Source organism: Rhopalosiphum padi, chromosome 2, assembly GCF_020882245.1.
Source record: "Rhopalosiphum padi isolate XX-2018 chromosome 2, ASM2088224v1, whole genome shotgun sequence".
In the NCBI taxonomy this organism is placed as follows: Eukaryota; Metazoa; Arthropoda; class Insecta; order Hemiptera; family Aphididae; genus Rhopalosiphum; species Rhopalosiphum padi.
The window spans coordinates 76,754,451-76,765,020 of record NC_083598.1 but is presented as its reverse complement, the minus strand read 5'-3'; the positions used below and the strand labels follow the sequence as shown (position 1 = coordinate 76,765,020).

Sequence of the window (10,570 nt, the reverse complement as noted above, 5' to 3'; positions counted from 1 at the left end):
TTATATATAATGTAAATAGTAAAAACCTAGTAGTCGTAAGTCATACTCTGCTATTCCCATACCAAAGATATAATTTAATATTATATTATTATTTATATAACTGGCACCTTAAATACTTTTGACTGAAAATAACTGCTTTTTTAACCTTTTGGATAACATGTGCAACTTTTATTTTACGTATTATTGCACCTATATCGGTCAGGTTTATTGTCTGTTATACGTATAATATACCTAAAAAAAAATATTATCACATTATAGTATAGTAAACTCTCTACTTTGTTAACTATCTTGTGCGCACGCCTATGATTTATGTTATGTACAATATATTTTACTAAATTTCTTTATAGCATAGACAATAATCTATTATTATAACAGTAAAATGTTGTATTTATATATAGTACGTCATATTATTTAAAAGTTGAAAAGATATTTAAATACTTTTTAATTGCTACATATATATTCTTTTATAATGTATTAAATCGGTGTTGTCGTGTTGACATCATTTTTAACTATCAAATACAACGATTATATTTAATGACATGTTATAACTGTTTATATTTAAAATAAACTACATGAAAGGTTTATTTAACTTTTTTACATTATAATAATATATGTAGTTAAAATTTAATGTGATTTTTCTTACGACATATAATATCATGGCCGCAGTGATAGGTTACCTGGACAAAATACATTCTATGAGACTCAACAATATAATATATTTAAAAATTACAAAAATAATAAGATTAAAAGTTATTAAACATCTTGGACCTTTAAAATATACTGGATTATGAAATAATATTTATTATTCAATGAAATTTTATAAACTTGAAATTATAAATATAGAAGAGTGAATACTTCTTTATTGTTAATTAATTTTAAATTAAATTATATATTTAGTGAAGTATTTTCGAATTACCTATTTACAAGTGCTATATTAATCGCTTCAAAATTTCGTCCATTCATGAAATATACGACATGCAAGAATTATTTTTTATCTTCCAACTAGAACAATACACAAGGCACATAGTAATTTATTAGTAGCTATATCTATGTTTTATTTCATGACTTGATGGCTGATGTAATATATAATAGCATGTAACCACATACGTATAATAGTTAACCTGATATAGATAAAGATAAAATAAGGTAAAACAGTATTTTTACATTTAGATTAATTTATCTTCTTTTTTTTAGACACGTTCTAATTCAAAATTGATTAATACCACTGAAATATTATATATATATTCAGAATAATAAATTTAGTATATTATGTATGTTGTGGGAGAAAACAAGGTATTTATACATTATGTACGCTGGAAGCAGGACGTTTACAACGGATATATATTACAAATTAGTTTTTCATCAAGAATGAAATTTGTTTTAATTATAAAATTAAATGTTATATGAAACCTGTAACAAGATGATATTATCAAAAAATAATACAACCATACAAATGAGCAATTAAATTTCGGGGATGCAAATTAGTTTCCATTAACCATTATACCTATATATCGTTAAATAAAATATATAATCGAGACCAGTCCGCGACGTCTTGTTTTACCAAAAATGATGTACCAGAACCAATTATCAAGCCATTATTAATTATGATTACAAGTGTGGTCTTTTATGCCCTTGCATATTATATGTATACACGTCATGCTTAGAAATGTATTCTTATATATAACGATATTTTCGGCGTACCTATTTCCTCTTGTGCGTTTACAAAATTTCCCGTGAACTCATTCCAAGGAGTATTTAAAATATAATAATATCGTTATGAGCCGGAAGTCCTTTATTAGTGATCATCAATTATGTATAATAAGCCCAAAATATACATAATTCACAAGGTGAACAAAAACTAGTTTTATTCCTAATTTTTCTGCCCAAACAATGTTTGTTTTAAAGGAAAATATTCAAATATATTATGAATGTATTATAATAATATTATATTATGTTGATATTATTGCATTATTATATTATTATATTGTTTTTGTATTATACCTTATAGGTATTGTTAACATATATAAAATATATACAAACATAATATATTATAATATTTTCACAAAAATAAATTGAAAAAAACCATTTATTAATATAATTGAGTGTTAAAGATAAAATAAGAAATTACATCTAAATATTTAAAAAATATTTTTTATTAAGAGTGATGATGTAATATTTTTACTAGGTAAAAATAAAAAAAGATAGTAATAATATAAGTACAATGCATTATAATCACGATACATTTTCGTCTATTAGATTTGTTTAGTTTAAATAAACCACATGTTGTATACTAAAACCGTTTTTCATTTAAGTGCAGCTATTATAGGTTAATATACAATTTCTGTTTTGTTGGAATCAATTTCCTTTAAGTCACCAATTAAAATAGTTCAATGTCTACTCTAAAAGCGTAAAAAATATTAGCTAAAAAAGGTATTTGAATAAATTAAAACGATCTTGAAAAAACTTGGTCAATATATGTAAGGATAGTATTATTTATGCTTATTTATGTGTTCATTACATTACACAAATATATCGAATAAATAAGATGTATAACGAAGATTTAAATTATATAAAATCGTATACCCAAATGGATATAATAATAAAAATATATTTTATAGAATATTGCAATATAGTTATTGAATTTATATAAAAGTATTTTTATTGTGAATTTGTATAACTTGTCATCTAAAATCATTATTATTCATAACTATTAAAAATAATTTATAGATTAAAATATACAAAACAATATTATATTATTAAGTTGTATTAAAACTTGCTAAACTTATTTTTTTTTAAAATAATTTAACTATTTGTAGCAGGTTCACTAGGAATAATAACAAAAATGGATATAGTATATATTATACTACGTTTACATCTTATTTATATTTATATTTCACATGGTGGAGACTATCCAAAAATATAATGGCATTGAGTAGATTTATGTTCATTTATCATCTTCGTTTTCGATTATAGTAACTTTACGAGTATTAATATTTTGAAGACTTGCAATCTCAGTATTTTGCCAATTATTTGGCTTTGTCATTCATCTTATCGAAATTTTACTTCCATTAAAATTCGTGCATACAAAAACATGTTTTTATTTTGAACTTTTTCACATTCGTATTTGTCATTTTTGGCTAAGTCCCATTTAAATATATTCTTTTTACTGCGTCCACATTCATACATTTTTATTTGATTTATGGTTTTCTATAATCACCAAGGGAGGATTTTGCTATTATATATAATTCTTCTTTTGGCTCAGTGTTTACATTATCACTTTTTCATTTTACTCTATATATTATTAATTTTGTTTCATGAAAAAATACCTTTAACATTAAATATTTAATTATTAGATGTAGAATAGCTTTCAATCTTATATATAAATATTATTTAAGAACATTGAAATTTTTACATTAAACTTTTAGAGGTTTTTTCTATTCATCGTTAAAGTTAACAAACCAATAAAGCGAACAAATAATAACTTAATCCGTTATGATGGATATTTCATTCACATCATAATGATTGTTTAAATCTATACTAAAAAAAAAGAAAACAATTACCTAGGTAAAAGTATCTTTTAAAAATATTTTTATTTCTGTGGCGAATAGAACATGTTATTGGATTTACAACGATGTTTTTTTCTTGTATATTTCAGAAACTTTTTGGAAAGTTCTGTGTAGCACTGTAGCTTATTTGAAGATCTAATATTTTATGTACAAATATGATATTTCGATGGTTGTCAATGTGTCGTCATACTATTGAATAGTTATATCACAGGCTTTGCTTAAAATATTTGAATAATATATGAAAAACTGTAATACTGTATTAATGTGGTTATTTGAAACAATTTAAATCTTGTTATTTTGCTATTAATTTATAAATAATATATAGTTCAGAATTTAATACTATAAATACGCTTTTAAATTATATATTTATTTGTAATATAGTTATGTTATAGTTATAATAATAATAATGTTCGAAGTGATAAAAGCATACTAAATAGGGGAAATACACGTATTCTATATTACAGCGCGTTAAATATTTTAATAGTTGCCATGCAAAAAATAACCACAATAATGTAAGTGAGTATAAAAATACGTTCAGTTGAAAATAGTGGTAAATATCGTGTCGTATAATAATATTGTCTTCTTACGTATATTAATTAACTATATTAACATAATTTAATATAAACAATATATATATATAGTTATATATAGTATTTTATCGTGTGTTGTACAAGTGTGATTTATATAATTATATATGAACTACCAAGTGTGTGAAGTGCGCGATATATTAAATTCATAATAAAGCAATGAAAATGTTGATGTGTATGGTACTATCGTGAAAATCATACTTTCAATTTTATAGCAGCTATTATAGTTGTAACATTTTTACACTTAATACTTTATATCACGATGTCAATTTTGTACCACGATATTAGACGTATTGCAATATGAATGAGTGCCATATAATATTGGTTTTCTTGCCCTGCAGTAATTTTTCTATACATAATATATTATGTTGTTATACTTATACCAGTTACCACGTGTTTCTAATGAAACATTTCAATTTTTTAGATTATGCTGCATGTAATATTCTATTTTATATAATATATATAATTGTATAGATAACCGTAATAATACGAAATAATTATGGGCCGTTGGACGATGTTTGCTCCGATTCAAAGTGAGCATTATATAGGTATACAATATTAATAATATTATAGGGAAGAAATATCCATGTTTATATATATATATATAATGTATACCTACATTGTAATATATTAAATAATATACAACTTATAAGACTACATTAATATATTTGAATATAGAAAATATACAACAACACTGCGATGCCGGCGGCAAATAAAATTAAAATGCAAATCCAAAAAACGTCTTCGTTCGTACCTGTATAGTATATTATAAATGTAGTATGACGTTCTAAATATATATATACGACGAAGATATATTAAAATAATAATAATACATATATACTTAATATATATTATTATATAGAGGTTTAAACACCGCGGTCTGTTCTATGTACCTACCTTTATTTACATATTTTTATTGAAATTTGAAAAATGATTATATATAGGATATCTAGATCTAGCTCGTTTTTCTATACGTGGAAAATTATTTTGACTTGTTGGTTTTTACCCGATACAGAATATATTTTTTCAATGGTTTTGATATTTTTATTATACTAATAATATTTTAAAGTGGAACAATAAAAGGACTTATAATACTGCACGGTATTATACGCCGTTCATATAGGCAGTGTCTACATAATATATTATAAGTAGTTATACAAATATCAGCAAATGGTTCATTAGACGTATGTAAGCTTCTGCGTGTATATAGAGGTATACAGATTACAGATATGTTTTACAATGATACAAATAGACGATTGTATTAGTTACTATAGAATATAGGGTTGTTTATTTTTTCCTACAACACTTGTTTCACTTTCACTTTTTTGAATCATTACAAATTCCAGAAAAGCTTCATTTATTGATATTTTCAGTTAATTGGTTTTTTATTTATCGTGCCGTATTGGTGTACATAATTATGATTTATGAAAATAAAAAATTCATGATCGAGACTTTTGAAAATATTTTTCTTACTTATTTGCTATCAAAATAAAAAAATAAAATATAGAAATATATTTTATTATTAAATGCTTTTGGGAATTATAATTATTTAACATTTTTTTTTACTTTAATAAATAACAGCATATCTACACATATTTTATAAATATCTATATTGGCTATATTTAAATTTAAGATGATCAATATTATTGTAGACTAACATTTATGTTGGGTATCCCCGTACCATCACCTCACTCGATAACAAGGGTACGCCATAAAACTAATAAATTGACGAAAAATAAAATATTATAACGATGATGATTTCCCTGTAATACCTATAAATAGTTTATCTTAACGAGTTATTGCAAAAATTCGTATTTTTTAAGTATTATAAGTATAGAAGTACAAACCGACAACCGTCGACGTAATAATTCTATATATTATTGGTACAATATTATAATAACCGAGAACGGCTGCAGTTATTGTTAAATAAATCTTATGACAATCATTAAACAGAATCGGTCTATAAGCACAATATAATGCATATAGTACTGCAATAGTATAATAATATGTTGTTTATAATATTATAGTATATTATTTATTTTTATTGCCAGACTTGTTATTCTCGGCACGATGCGGCTTTATATTGATTATTCCTGGAACTATTATACCGTGTGTATATTTTTATTCACTGATAACTGTAAATTATTTCGGCTTACTTATATGTATTAAGTACTTATACACTTATAATAAATATACCTACAACGAAGAACGATTAAAAACGTATATAATATTATGATCTGTTAAAAAAGTTTAAACCGATTATTGAAATAATGGGTATATATTATAGGTTCACAATTATATCATAATTTATGAGGTAGGCATATTATTCTGGTTAATATATTGTATTGAGTACAATGATGAAAAAAAACAGGATTTTATGGATATTTCGGAACTAGGATAAACGTTTTAAAAATGTATAGGTATCGGAAAACCGGACGTTATATAAGCACTTAGGCCATCACTTGACAAATCTATTCGCTCTTCGATCACTTTAGACCTATAGGATAGCCATATATATTTGTGTGTTGTGATAATTTGTAATTGCTTTCAAGCCGTGATTATTATAGATATAATTATCGTATGCAAAATGTGTCCAGGGGGAGTTTGGAACTATACATAACATAGGTTTAAATCTACTTATTTCTTTAACAGACATTTTCTGTCCGTTTTTTCTTAAACGCTTGAGAAAATTCCTGGCAATAAAACGAAAAATAACTTTTTCTAAACAGTCAAATAGACACTTTCAATTGGTTGATACCCATTGGTATATACCTGTAAGGTCGATATAACGTATTTGAAACATCTTATAAGTAATAACGCTCCTACTTTCTGAAAAATATTTTCACAGAAAAGTATAATAATTAAAAATAAATGTAAATTATAGGTACTATAATTATAACCGCTTAGAATGCGGTTCAATTATATAAACAAAGTTGGACTTCAAACTACATTTAAAGTGTGAGAAGTTTATATTTAAGTTAATATACTAGCAGGTATACAATTGATTGAGAAGTTAAAAATGTAGTCTATACCTCTAGTAATTGTTTCGAATATATAAAAGCTATATAAACTTATTATACAAAACAAATGTATTAAAATTTGTATTAATGTACGCCCGTTTAATTTTTAATTATTTTAACTCGTAGACCAAGATAAATGTTACGCGTTATAACTGTATTATAAATGCTTATACCCAACAGTTCAACGACGGTTCAAAAACTAAGATAAACCGCATGTTTCACATGATTATATTGTATCGATGTACCACATGAGGTTCTTCTTAGGTTTATAAATTTATGATAGTTTAAATAATTAATGAAAATATAGAATTTATTCTCTGTCCAGAAACATATTATTATATTTTACATCAATCAAAGTAATATATATTTATTGCCGACCGATGTAGTGATATGTACGCGTTGCAGTTTGATGTGATATTTTTACGGATACTATTCTTGTATTTATTATATAGTCTATTGCAGAATTTACCTATAATAATATAGCCTACACCTAATACTATATTTCGACGGTTTTTGCGGGGAGAACGTCACAAAAAGCCGTTAAATTTAACGACCAAATTTGTTTATATAGTATGCGGAGATCGACTCACAGATATCAGACGATAATGCAAATACCCCGGAGTGTTACATTTTTATCGAACTGCGCGTTGTTCAAAGTTTTTTTTTTTTAGTACCAAAGTTTGTGTTGTAAAATTCGATATTGTAATCGCGTGTTATACGTGGCAAACCTCCGTGGCTCGTGACTCGTGACTACCACGGCCACGGGTTGACAATGTCTTATATTATGTATATATAAGATCAAAACTCATAACAATTAGAGCACGAACATAATTGCATTTGGATTATGCTTTTTGTGTGTGTGTATTCGTTGTCTGCGAGTAGCTATAATGAGCGCTATAAATGATTGTAAATTAATTTCAAGTCTGCCTAGGAATTTTATTTAAAAACATCATTATTTTTATATTTTTTGCACATTTAGTGTTCACGATTTTTAATAGTAATTCACTTCGTATACATTAGAATATTGAGTAATCACGACTCACTCTTTATTCTGCTCGTTTATATACCTATTTACTTTGCAAAGATATGCGTCAATTGTCCAAATATATTGTAGACGACGTGCAGAGTAGACGTTAGAAGAGCATTAGACATCATTAACACGATTGTATTGGTATTATTATTATATTTTGGATTGTTAAAAATTTCGAAAACGTGACCCAACAGCGTTCCTGCGGTTACCAAACCGGCAGAATGTCGCACTCGAGTCCGGTAGATGTCAGCGTCGGTACGCAAACAGTGCGGCGGCGGACGAATACGGCGACGAAACGCGACGGCGGCGCGCCCGGGCGCCACTGGGCACCGCGCGCGCCGGCCATGACGAATTGAACGGCTATTGGCCCGGCTCCCACCACCCCGCCCCGCGCGACGAAGGCTCTCGCCGATTCCGTTTTAATGGGTCTTTCCGCGGCGCTCTTCCCCCCGCCCGCCGCCGACCCACCACACCACCGTCGGCGCGCCGTGCTCTCTTGCCGCGCGCCACACTGCAACCCGTTTCTCTCGAATGGCGCAACAAAAAGCGAACGGGCGACGAAAACGGGAGATCCCCGCGAGGCGGCGGCGGCGTGTACGCGGCGGCGGCCTTCGCGGTGGTGGGGGGCTTTTTCGAGCGCTCGCGGCCCGAGTCACATGGCACGTTCGTGTGTGCGCGCCAGTGACGATCTGATTGTCCCGTCGTTAAGTCGTCATAACCACTTAAAGCGCATACACGGACGAAAATAATAATAATAACAATAATAATAATAATAATATTGTATAATATCGTTAAAACCGAAAATCGCGGATCGTCGAGTCCGTCGTCCCTCCCCGTGCCGAAATACCGACTTACTCTACTCACGTGCATTAATATACATTTCGGAAAATTCGTAAATTAATTTTTTTTTCGTTTTTCTCAAGTGTTCGCTGACCACGGTTCGGTTTCTTTTCCGCGTTTTTATTATCAATTCGCGCGGCATACACATATATACATATATATATATATATATATACATCATCATCGGTCGTCGTTAAAAATTTTATACTCTGCTCGTAAAAACCGCGGGCGCGCGTGCGAGTTTTACGACCCGTCTGGATATACGACGACGACAGCGAGATGACCCTTTTTACGACAAATTAAACGGTTCGTAAAGCCGACAAAAAGTGTTTTCGTAGTGAGTGTGTGTGTTTGTGTGTTTGTGTGTGCGCCCGTGCAAGCGTGAGTGTGGATTTGTCAGCGTATGTGTGCAATATTGTTTGTACGCCTGCACCGACCCGCGAGCTATGCGATCTTGACGAAACATCATAATCGTATATGTCCGTAAATGTATATCATCATCACCGTTGACTGCTGATATAATATAAGAAAATAATATAATTCTCTGAGTGTCGGACGAAAAAAATTCGTCTTACCTCTCGCCCGTGTGAGCGGACGAAAATTGCAAACGGAAAAAAAAATATTTAAATTAACAGTCTTCGCCGCAAGATGAATTCGTATTTCGAACAGAGCGGTTTCTACGGTGGACATCACCATCACCAGTCGTCGTCGGCACACCACCACGACCAGAACGCCGTGGCGGCCGCGTACCGCTTTCCCATCGGCCTGGGCATGTCGCCGTACGCGTCATCGCAGCATCATCACCATCACGGGCTATCGCAGTCCAGGGCCCCGCAGGACAGCCCGTACGACGCGTCCGTGGCCGCGGCCGCGTGCAAGCTCTACGGCTCCAGCGGCGGCGGCGGCGGTGGCGTCGGCGGCGGTGGCGGTGGTGGCGGCGGCGGGGGCGGCTCCGGCGGCGGCAGCGATCAGTCTTCAGCGGCCGCCGTGGCCGCGGCCGGCCTCAACTACACGAAGACCGAGCCCTGCGTCGGCAAATCGGACGCCGCGGCCGCGGCCCACCAGAACGGTTACGCGTCGTCGCCCAAGGACGTAGTGTGGCCCGGCAACGCGGCGTCCGCGGCCGCCAACGGGTCGCTGCTCCGGCCCAACGTGTGCACGCCCGAATCTCGCGTCGGCTACGGGTCCGGCAACAGCGTGTCCGGCCTGGACGGCGCCGGCGCCAGCCCGAACTCGGCACGCAACTCGGCCGGCTCGCTGTCCGCCTCGTGGAACACATGCACCGGCATCAACAACAATGGTCACCAGCAACAGGCCCTGCAGCTCAACCAGCAACAGAACAACCACACGTTCTACCCGTGGATGGCCATTGCAGGTCAGTCTCTAGGTACAGACACGAAAAAGAGTATTTTTTAATTAAATATTATCTTTCACTCGCTTAAATTTTCTTCCCGCTATTTCCGTGTATAAAATAATGAGGCGTATATATAAATATAATATGTATAATATATGAATATTTATAATTAT

General features: G+C 31.3%; 1 protein-coding gene across 1 annotated transcript in view; it reads left to right on the top strand.

Annotated features, from left to right (window-relative positions):
• Positions 1-8,871: 8,871 nt before the first annotated feature.
• The window catches only part of LOC132921754 (homeotic protein ultrabithorax-like), a 238,853-nt gene continuing 237,154 nt past the window's right edge, over positions 8,872-10,570 (top strand). Inside the window, 1 exon segment of the mRNA XM_060984947.1 lies at positions 8,872-10,430. Coding sequence (XP_060840930.1) covers positions 9,692-10,430 — 739 coding nt within the window. The 5' untranslated portion in view covers positions 8,872-9,691.